General features: G+C 45.0%; 1 protein-coding gene across 4 annotated transcripts in view; it reads right to left on the reverse strand.

Annotated features, from left to right (window-relative positions):
* The window catches only part of LOC112229667 (RNA polymerase II subunit A C-terminal domain phosphatase), a 141,539-nt gene extending 126,148 nt beyond the window's left edge, over nt 1-15,391 (reverse strand). For 3 of the 4 annotated variants that reach the window (XR_006080508.1, XR_002950210.2, XM_024395618.2), the window contains exons 1-8: nt 14,847-15,340; nt 13,650-13,733; nt 13,400-13,493; nt 13,094-13,222; nt 12,749-12,899; nt 5,526-5,616; nt 4,466-4,632; nt 1,852-2,886 (exon numbers count right to left, since the gene is read on the reverse strand). Coding sequence is in view for 2 of the 4 variants with exons in the window: in XM_024395618.2 (XP_024251386.1) it covers nt 1,852-2,886; nt 4,466-4,632; nt 5,526-5,616; nt 12,749-12,899; nt 13,094-13,222; nt 13,400-13,493; nt 13,650-13,733; nt 14,847-15,148 (2,053 nt within the window). In the remaining 2 variants the exon portion in view is untranslated. Of the gene's footprint in view, nt 1-1,851; nt 2,887-4,465; nt 4,633-5,525; nt 5,617-12,748; nt 12,900-13,093; nt 13,223-13,399; nt 13,494-13,649; nt 13,734-14,846 lie in introns of all 4 variants that reach the window. The other variant, XM_024395619.2, reaches the window with a different exon arrangement.
* Between the last annotated feature and the right edge of the window lie 275 nt (nt 15,392-15,666).

Below are 15,666 nucleotides of genomic sequence, written 5' to 3' on the forward strand. Positions count from 1 at the left end.
GTCTTCCAATAGAGATCTGGCATTAACAAAATGACACTGATTGGCCCGAGGTGGGACCTATAGTAACAAACTGAAATGTGTCAGTCACACACACACACTATCTCAATTGGCCTAAGGAGGACAGTGCATCATTCATGGGGGATGACAATGCATCATTTGTAGGGGGATGACAATGCATCATTCGTAGGGGGATGACAATGCATCATTCGTAGGGGGATGACAATGCATCACTCGTAGGGGGATGACAATGCATCACTCGTAGGGGGATGACAATGCGATTTTACTCCGTCAGAAACAACCATTATACTGTACTCTTCTTCCTGATGTTTCTTCACAAAGACAAATGCAATGCTGTTAGCAGCTTCTTCCTTTGCAAATGGTTATTTACTCTGGGAAGGAAAATCACTTGACTTTCAAGTGAAAACATAATGCTTCAGGCTGTTTTGTTGGTGCTTTTTCTGCTCTTCTCTAGTTGGTTTGGTCTCAGGACCCAGTGAAACAGACACACCGAGACCCTGGTAGAGAGTACACAGGTCCTCTCTCTCTCAGTAGTCCAGTCAGTATCTGATAATGATTGTGAATGAGCCAACTTTTTATTCTGCCAAATGAGCAATTAACAACTGCGTAAACTGACATTTGAAATGACCTGGATCAGTGAACTGGTAAAAATGAGATAGTTGATGTGATTGAGATGACTATGGACCATGGGGACAGGCTCTTATGCGTTTGAGGCGTGAACCGGGGTCAGACTGATGCATTTGAGAGGTGATCATCATGTCATTATGGATGTAATGAGTCAGACCATGCTGGCCCTATAGTGCTGCTCTGACCTGCTGGATCAACAGGCTACAGGGAAGATCCAGAAATATCCATCCTCTCTGACCTTCTCCTCTAATGGGCTTTGAGGTGGTGAGGACGCGAGGAGTATGCAATAGAGATTCTCCCTGTGTTGACGGTAACCTGACCACCTCTGTTGACAGAGACTAATTATTTCATCCGTGTGTGTGGTGTTCAGCCCGTGGTTTTACCTCGCCACTCAGACTTCCATGAACAACGGCATAACCAGTAGGGCTGGGAATTGCCAGGGACCTCACGTTACGGTATTATCACGGTGCTTTGATGCCGATACGATAAGTATTGCGATTCCATATGCATTGTGATTTTATTGAGATTTGATGTTCCAAACACATTGCTCACCATATGTCTACCGCAGAGGGACAAGATAGAGCCATGAGAAATCAAGTTGATCAGTCATGGAAATAAGTGCTGAAAGCTCATTGGCTCCCTACTTAAAAGATGGAGGACGCCTGTATCTTTGTAGAGACTGGGTGTATTGATACACCATCCAAAGTGTAATAAATAACTTCATGCTCAAAGGGATTTTTTTTTTTTACCCATCTATCAATAGATGTCCTTTGTGAAGCAATGGAAAACATCCCTGGTCTTTGGTTGTTGAATCTGTGTTTGAAATTCATTTGCTCGACTGAGGGACCTTACAGATAATTGTATATGTGGGGTACAGAGATGAGGTAGACATTCATAAATTATGCTAAACACTATTATTGCACACAGAGTGAGTCCAGGCAACTGATTTGTTTAGCACATGTTTTCTTCTGAACATATTCAGGCTTGCCATAACAAAGGAGTTGAATACTTACTGACTCAACACATTCCAGCTTTTATTAACTTGCAAAAATGTCTAAAAACATAATTCCACTGTGACATTATGGGGTATTGTGTGTGGGCCAGTGAAACAAAATCTCAATATAATCCATTTTAAATTCAGGCTGTAACAAAATGTGGAAAAAGGGGTGTGAATACTTTCTGAAGGCAATGTATGTAGTAACTCACCTGCTCTAGCAGCAATGAGGTGCGTGGTTCTGCCAGGGTCTTTAGAGCTGAGCAGGAGGCTCTTGCCTATCTTTGCTCCCAGGGCCTTGGCGTGGTAGTTCTCCCTGGTTCTCTCCATTGGGTAGTTGGTGGGATACAGCCCAGAGAACACAATGGTGGTGCCCTCCAGGCTCCGGGCCTTCAGCTCCGGGACGATCTTCCTGATATCAGGCGTCTCTGGGCGTTCCTTCCTGAGGAAGGCGCTGTAGCGGGCGTAGTATTCTCCATGGATACGCTCCAGCACCTCTTGTAGGTAGATGAGGTGGTTATCCTGGTCCACCTCCTCCTCCTCCATGGTGACTCCTGACTGTTCACTGTTCTGGGACTCTGTCTCAGCCTCCCTCCGTTCTGAGCACCCATTCTCCTGCTCAGGAGGGAGGACAAGCACAGACGTCTCCCCTCCTACCTCGGAGCTGTTCTCCCCGGTGCGCTTCTGCTTAATACCCCCCTCTTCCTTTCCTCCAGCCCCGCCTGATGGCTCCTCTACTGCCGCCTGCTCCACCCCTTCCTGTTTGGACTTCCTGGTCTGGCTGTACTCCCCCTCACTGTCTGATGAGGGTGGTTTACACGTAACAGAGTCGCTGGACAGGTCAAAGTCCAGGTTGCTGTTAGGCTCATGGAGGTCTGGAGGAGTGGAGGATGTAGGAGGAGCTTCCTCCTCTGAGCCCACTGTCCTGCTGCCATCCTCCTCTTCTCCTTGCACATCCTCTTTCACATTTGTCCTGTCGCTCACCTGTGCTGCCGTGCTGGCATCGGCCCCCCCGCCCTGACCCCGCCCCTCCTCCACAGCCTCGCCCGGTTGAGTCCGTTCATTGGCTGCTGCTTCCTGAGTGGCTGAGGGGGCTGTTGACTCCACCCTCCCTCCGTTGTTGTGGTCTTTAGACCGCTGTTTCTTACGGCCGTTACGCCGCTCCTCTGACGCAGACGACCCCGCTGTAGACCCGGACGTTACTGCTGCTTCCGAGGCCTCTGCCGGTCGGCTGGCCTGGCTGCCGGCTGGGGTAAAGCAACATCACAGGAAGATCCGTTAACACATGCGCAGACATTTTGTCACTGAAATCACTAGACTAGAGGATGTCTGTGAATACATTTCACTGAAGTTGTTTTGGAGGTGTAACCGAATGAAGGCAAGTTAACCGGTGGCCTCTGAGGCACTGAATCAGCGTTGAAAACATGGTCTGTTTAAACCATGGTACATGCCTCAACAAGAACAATGTTCTTCATAGCACTTTATCCTCTCAGGTCATCTACAAACTCTTAGTAATACAGAAATACATGGGTCTGGCAGCTGTCCATGTGATGTCATGAAAATTAGCAGCACTTCCCTAATTGATCTAACCGCCTGTGTGTCATTCTCTCCTGGGAACCCATAGAAGTACTCTCCCTCATTTGTAGCTTGTCCTGTTTGTCTCTACTGCTCATCAAAAAAAGCTCTCCACTGGGAGAGGCTCTCTAAGAGGAAAGAACCCACGCCCTCCTGAGACTAAGCCTGAGAGGGTAATCACGGTTCAGATGAACCCAATCTTATCATGGCTACCCAGGCTTGGTGTGGGAGGATGAATACAGTGTTGATGGTGAGGTGCTGTTAAGGCTTGGTAGCTCTAATTCTATCTTTATCAGATTGATGTATTTAGTATTTGGATTCTGGTGAACCCTGGCCTTTGGGTACGATCATTAGCCTGACACGGTTCTAAAATGTTCAATTTGGACCTTATTTTCACAGAGAGGTCCCCCAGTCACCTCCCTGCCTCTCACCTGTGTTGAGAGGATCGTAACAACTTACCTACCAAACTAAAAACTCACTTGCCTCCCTGCCACCCCTTCTGTTGTAGATCATAACATTTACATATCACAACCATTTCTCTTAAAAAGCTTCACCCTCCCTCTGCGGAGCTGCAGTCTGCCACACAGGAGAGCAGTGCAGCAGTCTGCCACGCGGTGCAGCAGTCTGCCACGCAGGAGAGCGGTGCAGCAGTCTGCCAAGCAGGAGTGCGGTGCAGCAGTCTACCACGCAGGAGAGCGGTGCAGCAGTCTACCACGCAGGAGAGCGGTGCAGCAGTCTGCCACCCGGTGCAGCAGTCTGCCACGCAGGAGAGCGGTGCAGCAGTCTGCCATGCAGGAGAGCGGTGCAGCAGTCTGCCACGCAGGAGAGCGGTGCAGCAGTCTGCCACGCAGGAGAGCGGTGCAGCAGTCTGCCACGCAGGAGAGCGGTGCAGCAGTCTGCCACGCAGGAGAGCGGTGCAGCAGTCTGCCACGCAGGAGAGCGGTGCAGCAGTCTGCCACGCAGGAGAGCAGTTGATGCAAATCAAAACAGTGAGACTCCATTTGCAGCCAGAGTACCAGGATGAGATCACATCCCTGAAGTAACCATCAAACCACTTCCTCTCTGAACTTCGGTCACGCGACGGTTTTTAGAAGGTAGTGTTTTTTTTCTTTAGTGTAACACTGACAAAACACAGAATGCCCTTATAAGGGAGTGAGGACTGTTTTTCAGAGGGCTGTTTTAATAGATCACTGTGCGTCATGTATTGACCACCATGTTAAGCCCATTGTATTCAGACCCTGTATACAGTACCTTTCCTTGCCTGCTGGGCCTCTTTAGACCCGGGCGGAGCGTTGATGTCTCCTGTGCCCTGGAAGTAGACGTACTTCTTCACAGTGATCAGGTTGGGAGCAAACTTCCACACGTCCTCCCGATCATCTATAATACATACCATCGAGTCACCACACGGGAACAGATTCCTTAGGGGTAGATGAGAGAGAGATAAAGAGGGGGAGAGAAAGAGAGGGGGAGAGAGAGTAAAAGGTAGAAAAGAACGAGAATGAGAGTTAAATATAAGTGAAACTGGCACTCCCTCGCCACTGACACGTGTTACACCCTAGGCAGTGTGTCTTTAGGGAATAACAAAGTCCCACAGTAACAGAGCACAATGCTATGCTCTCTCGCCATCTCCCAGTCATAGGCTACGTCCCAAATGGAACCCGATTCCCTATGGGCCATGGTCAAAAGTAGCACACTATAAAAGGAAATAGGGTGCCATTTGGGAAGGACCCTCAGAATCCCTTCAGGGTAGAAATTAATTCTGTCACGCTTACTAATCATTATCTGAACTTCATAACTATACAAGAAGCACATTTTCTACCATTAAGACTTTGATTTAATAAGAGAACAATGTTCTAGCAGGCTTCCATAACAGGAGTCACTGATTAGAAGGAATACTGCATGGCTATTGGCTATTCCCTCTGCTCATCTATAGCGTTGTCATGCTAGAGCTGGATGGCTCAGTTTTACTGTACTGTATTGTCTGTGGGGACAACAAAGTGACTTCAGATGACTTGACTGATGCCAGGTTTTAATCAACACTAAGGTCTGATAGCACCAATCATTACAGGAATTCCCTCAGTTGAACTCTTCTGCAGTAGTGGCTGAGTGGAAATCAATTTCTCCTTGACTGAATGAATGCCTTTGTCTAAATTAAAGATAACATATCAGCTGTGTCCTTTTCATATTGGACAGATTTTTCTTTAAATTGTCCTGGCGGAAGATGCTACTGGTATGTGTCAAAGTGTAATGGTGGGCCTCATAAAGCAGTGTGTGTGCTAGCAGCTCTGCCAGACAGAGAGCCAGGTCTGACCTCAGGTTCCCTGTCTTGGAGAAGGGGTCGATGCATTCGTCTCTGGACAGGATCCTGTGGGAGAACAGCTTCATCTCAGGGTCCAGGAAGCCTACGGTCACAGAAACACACAAGAAACACATCTTAAAAATGGACTCAATAAATTATAGGAGAGAGAGAGCACAGGAAAGAGAATGAGAAAGCACAGGAAAGAGAACGAGAAAGCACAAGAGAGAGAGAGCACGGGAAAGAGAATGAGAAAGCACGAGAAAGAGAATGAGCAAGCACGAGAAAGAGAATGAGAAAGCACGAGAAAGAGAATGAGAAAGCACGAGAAAGAGAATGAGAAAGCACGAGAAAGAGAATGAGAAAGCACGAGAAAGAGAAAGCACGAGAAAGAGAAAGCACGAGAAAGAGAATGAGAAAGCACGAGAAAGAGAATGAGAAAGCACGAGAAAGAGAATGAGAAAGCACGAGAAAGAGAATGAGAAAGCACGAGAAAGAGAATGAGAAAGCACGAGAAAGAGAATGAGAGCACGAGAGAAGAGAATGAGAAGCACAAGAGAAAGAGAATGAGAAGAACAGAGAATGAGACAAGAGAAGAGAGACATGAGAAGCACAAGAGAAGAGAGAATGAGAAAGCACAAGAGAAAGAGAATGAGAAAGCACAAGAGAAAGAGAAAGAGAGAGAATGAGAAAGCACGAGAAAGAGAAGAAAGCACGAGAAGAGAATGAGAAAGCACGAGAAAGAGAATGAGAAAGCACAAGAGAGAGAATGAGAAAGCACAAGAGAGAATGAGAAGCACAAGAGAGAGAGACACAGAGAGAGACAAGAGAGAAGCACAAGAGAGAGAGAGAGACACAAGAGGAGAAAGAGAATGAGAGAGCACGAGAAAGAGAGAGCACAGGAAAGAGAACGAGAAAGCACAAGAGAGAGAGAGCACGGGAAAGAGAATGAGAAAGCACAAGAGAGAGAGAGCACAGGAAAGAGAATGAGAAAGCACAAGAGAGAGAGAGCACAGGAAAGAGAACGAGAAAGCACAAGAGAGAGAGAGCACGGGAAAGAGAATGAGAAAGCACAAGAAAGAGAATGAGAAAGCACGAGAAAGAGAATGAGAAAGCACGAGAAAGAGAATGAGAAAGCACGAGAAAGAGAATGAGAAAGCACTAGAGAGAGAGAATGAGAAAGCACGAGAAAGAGAATGAGAAAGCACTAGAAAGAGAATGAGAAAGCACGAGAAAGAGAATGAGAAAGCACTAGAAAGAGAATGAGAAAGCACTAGAAAGAGAATGAGAAAGCACGAGAAAGAGAATGAGAAAGCACGAGAAAGCACAAAAGAGAAAGAGAATGAGAAAGCACAAGAAAGAGAGAAAAGCACGAGAAGCACGAAGACAAGAGAAGCACAAGAGAAAGCACAAGAAGAGAGAAAGCACGAAAGCACGAGAAAGAGAATGAGAAAGCACGAGAAAGAGAATGAGAAAGCACGAGAAAGAGAATGAGAAAGCACGAGAAAGAGAATGAGAAAGCACGAGAAAGAGAATGAGAAAGCACGAGAAAGAGAGAGCACAGGAAAGAGAACGAGAAAGAGAACGAGAAAGAATGAGAGACTACATTAGACATCTTATTTAAAAGAGCACTGTGGAAAAGCAGGATGTATTCACTAAAGTAAAGGCACTGTTTTGCCAAACCGCCAATCTGCATTACTCCCCGGCCGCCTGGCGCTACACAGGGTAGCTGTCTAACAACAAAGCTAAAAGGTTTTGAGTCCATTTAGAGACAATTCATGTTTTTTCTTCATCTGGCCCTTTTCATGTTTTGTTACACAAAATCTTCCATTTTAACTCGAATGAAACTGCAGGCGTCGCTGTGCGTGCGTGAGACATCTCTGTATACCCAGTAGGCTTTCATTAAAACCTCAAAGCTTTGAGATGAGAACTAAATGCAAGCAGGGTCTTCTCAGTTCCTCTTTAAAAGCTTCAGAATAATGTGTGTCTGGAGGAACAACAAAGCCTGGCTTTGATGGAGGAGCGACATCCCCACTTCACAACAAACACCTTGTTACCTGGCTGCTATTAAATCCCAGAGAAGAGGGCAGGTGTCGACTAAAGCACACAAACCCATCTACATGGAGAAACAGCCAGATACAGTGACCTCTCTGCTCCAGACTGAGGTAAGTACTACATCACACACTCACTAGTCATTTGCTTACAACATTCAGCGTTGACATTCATTATAGAATAACTTCTAATTGGTAGCAAAATAGCGTTTCCAAACTTTAAAAAGAGATCCAATGTTCACCTCTATAACCAAAATGCCGATATTTAGATGACTAAAATGCTCAACCTTTCATTGTAACTTAATGTAAAGTGAGAAATGGTTAAAAGTAAGGTAGAGTATGAGGTGGCTATATTATTCTCTGTGAGAGGTTGGTAAACTGACCAGTGAGGAGGCATCCCAAATCGCACTCTATTCCCTATATAGTGCACCAGGGCCCACATGGCTCTGGTCAAAAGTAGCACACTACAGTGGGGCAAAAAAGTATTTAGTCAGCCACCAATTGTGCAAGTTCCCCCACTTAAAAATATGAGAGAGGCCTGTAATTTTCATCATAGGTACACTTCAACTATGACAGACAAAATGAGAAAGAAAATCACATTGTAGGATTTTTAATGAATTTATTTGCAAATTATGGTGGAAAATAAGTATTCGGTCACTTACAAACAAGCAAGATTTCTGGCTCTCACAGACCTGTAACTTTAAGAGGCTCCTCTGTCCTCCACTCGTTACCTGTATTAATGGCACCTGTTTGAACTTGTTATCAGTATAAAAGACACCTGTCCACAACCTCAAACAGTCCCACTCCAAACTCCACTATGGCCAAGACCAAAGAGCTGTCAAAGGACACCAGAAACAAAATTGTAGACCTGCATCAGGCTGGGAAGACTGAATCTTTTATAGGTAAGCAGCTTGGTTTGAAGAAATCAACTGTGGGAGCAATTATTAGGAAATAGAAGACATACAAGACCACTGATAATCTCCCTCGATCTGGGGCTCCACTCAAGATCTCACCCCATGGGGTCAAAATGATCACAAGAACGGTGAGCAAAAATCCCAGAACCACACGGGGGGACCTAGTGAATGACCTGGGAGCTGGGACCAAAGTAACAAAGCCTACCATCAGTAACACACTACGCCGCCAGGGACTCAAATCCTGCAGTGCCAGACGTGTCCCCCTGCTTAAGCCAGTACATGTCCAGGCCCGTCTGAAGTTTGCTAGAGAGCATTTGGGTGATCCAGAAGAAGATTGGGAGAATGTCATATGGTCAGATGAAACCAAAATATAACTTTTTGGTAAAAACTCAACTCGTCGTGTTTGGAGGACAAAGAATGCTGAGTTGCATCCAAAGAACACCATACCTACTGTGAAACATGGGGGTGGAGACATCATGCTTTGGGGCTGTTTTTCTGCAAAGGGACCAGGACGACTGGAAAGAATGAATGGGGCCATGTATCGTGAGATTTTGAGTGAAAACCTCCTTCCATCGGCAAGGGCATTGAAGATGAAACGTGGCTGGGTCTTTCAGCATGACAATGATCCCAAACACACCGCCCGGGCAACGAAGGAGTGGCTTCGTAAGAAGCATTTCGAGGTCCTGGAGTGGCCTAGCCAGTCTCCAGATCGCAACCCCATAGAAAATCTTTGGAGGGAGTTGAAAGTCCGTGTTGCCCAGCAACAGCCCCAAAACATCACTGCTCTAGAGGAGATCTGCATGGAGGAATGGGCCAAAATACCAGCAACAGTGTGTGAAAACCTTGTGAAGACTTACAGAAAACGTTTGACCTCTGTCATTGCCAACAAAGGGTATATAATAAAGTGTTGAGATAAACTTTTGTAATTGACCAAATACTTATTTTCCACCATAATTTGCAAATAAATTCATTAAAAATCCTACAATGTGATTTTCTGGATATTTTTTTTCTCATTTTGTCTGTCATAGTTGAAGTGTACCTATGATGAAAATTACAGGCCTCTCTCATATTTTTAAGTGGGAGAACTTGCACAATTGGTGGCTGACTAAATACTTTTTTGCCCCACTGTATATAGTAGGGATGTAACGATTCACCAATATGTTCAAATGTTTAAGATATGAGTGCATCGGTATGAGGGAACTCAAACCGAATGTAGCATGCATCAGTCTGAAAATCAACTCAAACGTTACAAATCGCCGGTTCGAAAATGTTTTTTTTTGTTGCTCAAATGACTTCCTATCTTCCGAAAATACCCCTCACCTGTGTCAAACTAAGAATGTAACTATGTTGGCAGTCATTGATCTACAAATAATTTTGCATGCCGAAAAACCCCAGGCGATATCAGTCAAACTGCACGCTGTGTGCAGCTTTGCACGCTGATTAACGAGAGGCAGGCGTATCCTTGATCTGGCACATCTGCAATGGCTTGTGCAAAATTAAGCTTTATTGGTTGAGTGACAATGTATTTTGCCATGTTATTTTTTTAATCAAATGCGCTGTTGAAAATGGTGTTTTACCGAAATAAAAGCTACCACCGGAGACAACTAATCTGGCTATAGGTAGGCTACATGCTGATCGGGGGCCACATTACATTTTATTTGGATTATTCAGGTTCACCATCAGCAATAGTTTTACTTGAAACAATCATAAGTATATGTCCATTTTTAAATATACAGGGTAAAGTTGATGATTTCATAACGAGGACAGCAGTCATATGTGCTAACTGCACTGCATGGAAGTCTGTCAAAACTTCCAAGGGTGGGATGGTAGACTTCCAGTTTCCTTTGTGGCTCAGCTTCCAACAGACATAGTTCGAGCAGATCACTCTTGTCAAGTTGGTGACCACTTTTCAAAGTGTGTTGCATTATGGTTATAAACATTGTCGAACTCGCAACTACATAGGAGGCACTATTTGTCAACCAAACATTAGGGTGGTTTGTTTGACCCACGCGAACTTGGCCAAAGACGTGACTAAAACAGGAGCCAACTTTGCCACGATTATGGATACAAATGATATTTCAGACCTCTCTCTAACCAATTAATTGAACACACGTTATGTTTTCAGTTCGTGTGTGTGATATGAGGTATAGAAACGTTTATTTCTACAGAAAAACCTTCATGAACAATAGCAGCTACAGTGCCTTCAGAAAGTATTCAGACCCCTTAACTTTTTCCACATTTTGTTAAGTTAGCCTTATTCTACATTAAATTTGTATAAATACTCAGCAATCTGCACACAATACCTCACATTGACAAAGTGAAAACAGGTTTAGAAATGTTTGCAAATGTATTAAAAATAAACAGGAATATCTTATTTACTAAAGTATTCAGACCATTTGCTATGAGACTTGAAATTGAGCTCAGGTGCATCCCGTTTCTATTGATCATCCTTGAGATGTTTCTACAACTTGATTGGAGTCCACCTGTGGTCAATTCAACTGATTGGACATGATTTGGAAAGACACACAACTGTCTATATAAAAGGTCCCACAGTTGACAGTGCATGTCAGAGCAAAAACCAAACCATGAGATCAAAGTAATTTTCTGTAGAGCTCCGAGACAGGATTTTGTCAAGGCACAGATCTGGGGAAGGACACCAAAACATTTCTGCAGCTTTGAAGGTCCCCAAGAAAACAGTGGCCTCAATCATTCTTAAATGGAAGAAGTTTGGAACCACCAAGACTCTTCCTAGTGCTGGCCGCCCGGCCAAACTGAGAAATCGGGAGAGGGGGGCCTTGGTCAGGGAGGTGACCAAGAACCCGATGGTCACTGAAAGAGCTCTAGTTCCTCTGTGGAGATGGGAAAATCTTCCAGAAGGACAACCATCTCTGCAGCACTTTACCAATCAGACCTTTATGGTAGAGTAGCCAGACGGAAGTCACTCCACAGTAAACGGCACATGACAGCCCGCTTGGAGTTCGTCAAACGGCACCTAAAGGACTCTCAGACCATGAGAAACAAGATTCTATGGTGTGATGAAACCAAGATTGAACTCTTTGGACTGAATGCCAAGCGTCACATCTTGAGAAAACCTGGCACCATCCCTACGGTGAAGGATGGTTGCAGCATCATGCCGTGGGGATGTTTTTCAGCTGCAGGGACTGGGAGACAGGACAACGACCCTTAGCACACGGAATGTCCTTGAGCGGCCCAGCCAGAGCCCGAACTTGAACCAAATAGAACATCTCTGGAGAGACCTGAAAATTGCTGTGCAGCAACACTCCCCATCCAACCTGACTGAGCTTGAGAGGATCTGCAGAGAAGAATGGGGGAAACCTCCCCAAATACAGGTGTGTCAAGCTTGTAGCATCATACCCAAGAAGACTCAATGCTGTAATCACTGCCAAATGTGCTTCAACAAAAGTACTGAGTGAAAGGGTATGAATATTTATGTAAATGTCATATTTCATCTCTAAACCTGTTTTTGCTTTGTCATTATGGGGTATTGTGTTTGGATTGATGAGGAAAGAAAATTTCATCAATTTTAAAACAAGGCTGTAACGTAACAAAATATGAAAAAAGTCAAGGGGTAAAAATACTTTCCGAAGGCACTGTATGTTAACACCGTCATATTGATCTGAGCCTTGCTGTTGGAAAACCACTAGTGTCCGGCTTTTGGCTGTCGCAGATGCACCTCCCCAGACTTCCCTTGCTGATTTTTGTCTACGGTTGGCTTCGTTAGGCTTACCGCTCAGACACCCATATACATAATTTACAGAGAGAGAGAGAGAAGTCAGCTCAGACAGATCCATCCCAGAGGCCCAGCACATGAGCACCTGAGACACAAATGGAAGGTAAATGCTGACCTCTAGTGGCCACTCAGACTTCTAGCGCTACTCAGTATTTGCCTCCAATGCTGAGACCAATCACATTGAGGCATGTCTGTTAGTCTTGTTAGGTGTCTAATTTTTCAAACTGGGAGTGTATAGACAAACATGTAAATAAAACTATTCTCACCTATAATGCAGACAGCACTCAGGCATTAAGCGAAGATCTATAATTCCGTAGGGAGACTTTTACAGAGGATGACATCCTAGATAATTAAATGTGTTTAAATTCACCTGGCATTTAGCTTCTGAGCACTCACACACTTTTGGTATTTCCGTCTTTTTTGTTGTTGTTGCATTCTTGAAACTTTTTGCATTACTTACTGTAAAGCAAATGATATAGTGATTCAATGTAGGCATAATTATCAGAGAACGTGTGTGGGTACCTGCGATGGTGTGCGCATAGAGGCGGCTTCCGAAAGTGAAGACATGCAGCTCATAGAGCTGGGCGATCTTCTCCAGGAAGTCTTTGCAGTTGGGACGCAGTCGCGTGTGTAACATGGGCTCCCCCCGCCCCAGCTGGAAGTGGAAGATTCCCTGTGGAACAAGAGCAGAGGCATAGGCAGAACCATCAATGGTTTGTTCTAGCTACATAACCATTGGTGGTTAATTGCACGCTAGCTACATACAGGGTGACTCTTCAATACCAAACCCACAGCAAAGCCTGGGGCATAGAAATTGAAAACAACCTCTTTTCATAGGCCAGAGCTATGGAGATCAGATACACATACCTTATTGGACATGCGCTGACAGTGATGCTCGGTGGTGTGGATCAGGGTTTGGTCCAGATCAACCATAAGAACCAGCTTCTTGTTCCTGTGGAGTCTCTGCTGGTCCTCTCTGCCCAGCTGCTCCGCTTGCTGTGTTGGGGACATATCACAAAGACCAGGCATTTATTAAAAGGAGACAATGACTTCCACAAAACTGTCTCTACTACATTGTAAAGTTGAATTCCAACGACACAGAGGTAGTTCTACAAGGTCACATTGTTGTCAGTGGAAACTCGTCTTCTAGTGCCATGACATCCTGAGCCTCACCTCAGAGCTGACCATCAACTCGGGGACACTGTGCACCATGGAAACGTTTGCCGTGGAGATGTGAGCCTGCTGCCTCCCATTATTACTCTGCATCCTGAAAAAGAGAGAGAGAATCCACTTAGTAATGCAGCCGCATAAGAGGTCATCTACAGCTAAGAAGCAGGCCTATTTTTTTTGTTTTAAGTGTGTGAATATGCCAATTGAAATTCTAGCATGGAATACATGTGTGTGTGTGTGGGTGTGTACTTACTGTGTGAGGTCCTGACCACATTCAGCACACAGCCCCTTCATCACGACTGGATGACTGCATTCTTCTACTCTGACAATCACAGCACTGGAAGAGAAGTGGCACTTGAGACTGCAGCATAACGAGTGTCCCCCTTAAAAAAGGGCTTTACAGTGCAGGTGCCGGATAGAATGGCCACTGTCTCTCCAACATGTGTACATCCATATTTAAACAAACAACTTCCCCATAAGACTACATTAGTGCCTCCATATTGAAAAGCACCAGGGCATAAGCCATCAGCAGTTTCTGAACAACAAATTGACAACTGAATCGTCACATTCAAAGTTTAAAAACAGAAACAAGGGGTGTCTTCTTCAGCTCTAAGATAATATTTGGCCATTTTCAGTCTGGGGCGCAAATTTGGTTTTAGAAGTGTGTGTGTGGGTGGGGGGGCATCGTTTTTATTTTTATATCCAGTCAGTTAAACACTCAAACAGCCTACCCAACAGCTAGGAGGCATCTGCATGGTCCTAAAGCAAACCGTTGCCTCGTTTTGTATCACGTTTCAATTATAAAACTGGGGGGGGTAAAGATGCCATTTCCAGTGAAAGTCCACTCCTGTTTTCAGTAGTACAGGAATGGTGTCATGCGAACAATAGGTCATATTCACAATGTGTTGTTATCAGTTATATAATTGACGGTCTGGCTTGTTACCCAAATTCATTACACCAAAATGCTTTCTGAAGCACAAAGTTCTCTGAATTCTGGTTCCATCAAAAACTGGACCAAAAGTGCTCGAGAGTGCAAATTCGACGACTCGATACCAATGTGGATGGTGTAATGTGCATACTACAATATGGGGCAAGTTCGTTTGGCGTGTGCCCCGGGCGATTGAATATTTGACTTAAGGACCAATCGAATGGTCTACTATTAAACACCGCACTACGAAAGCACCGGGACAGGCAAAACGAACTCGCCCCATTGACATGATAATTTCAGCTGTTCTGGAGATCGACGCTCCTGCACAGGCACTGAGTTAGGATAGATACCTACCATTACCACCCATCAGCTAGGCTAGTTAGTAATGCTACTGCGAATGTGGTCTATGAGCAACATCATTAGTTAGCAAACACAGTTAACTACACACAAGAGCACAATATAAAAACATTGCTGACATAGGGAATATGTGCTAAATTAACGTTAGCTAGCTTGCATACTCACCCAGGCGATATGACTTGTCCAAGTAGACAACATAGGTCCTTCACCACTCCAGCTCGATCCGATTTCAGTTTCTTCTCTGGCAGCCTTTTGGGCTGTTCTGGCGGCTGAGACCCGGGCTCTTTCTCCAGCGGGATGGGAACACATAACCCCAACACCGAGTCCACATTGACGAGGGACCCTGGTTTGACTTTCCATTCCAGCAGCCGCATTGGACGCGCTGCCATTGGGCAGCGGATCTCTGCCACTTGCGCGGTGGGGCCCTGTGCTGCCCCGCCACGGACGGAGTCAGCGGGCTCCTCCATCGGTTTCGCCCTTTAAACTATAAGCACAGGTCAAGCAAATATATGTATCCAAATCATGTGGAATTCGGTTTATCATAAATGATTGAAACTGCGCTAATAATAATTTTAAAAAACAACGTGCGTTTTGAAAACTGACCGATGGTCCAGATGCTTTCGCTCTTCCCGCCAGTGAACAGGAAACACAAGACCTCAGCGACGACAGTCGGACAGCTTCCGGTGGCTCTGATGACAGAGGACCTCTCTACTTTTAAGTCACTTAAAATACTTTGATAATGGAACAGTTGGCATTCATTTGTGTTGAAATAAACGTGTCAGTTTGAGGTTCATGCATAGCATGTCAAAGAGAAGTCGAGAGTATCATGTAAACAACAAAAAAAAACAAATGGAAGATGCAACATCATGCTGTTCTGTTTTCCACTCACATTGTTTTCTTCCCCTTCAAAGCTCTGGGGATGTCCCTTGATATGCTCTACCTGATATGATGTAAGATGATGTAACATATAAATCATGCATCTGCT

The sequence above is a fragment of the Oncorhynchus tshawytscha genome, linkage group LG31 (genome assembly GCF_018296145.1).
Source record: "Oncorhynchus tshawytscha isolate Ot180627B linkage group LG31, Otsh_v2.0, whole genome shotgun sequence".
NCBI lineage: Eukaryota > Metazoa > Chordata > Actinopteri > Salmoniformes > Salmonidae > Oncorhynchus > Oncorhynchus tshawytscha.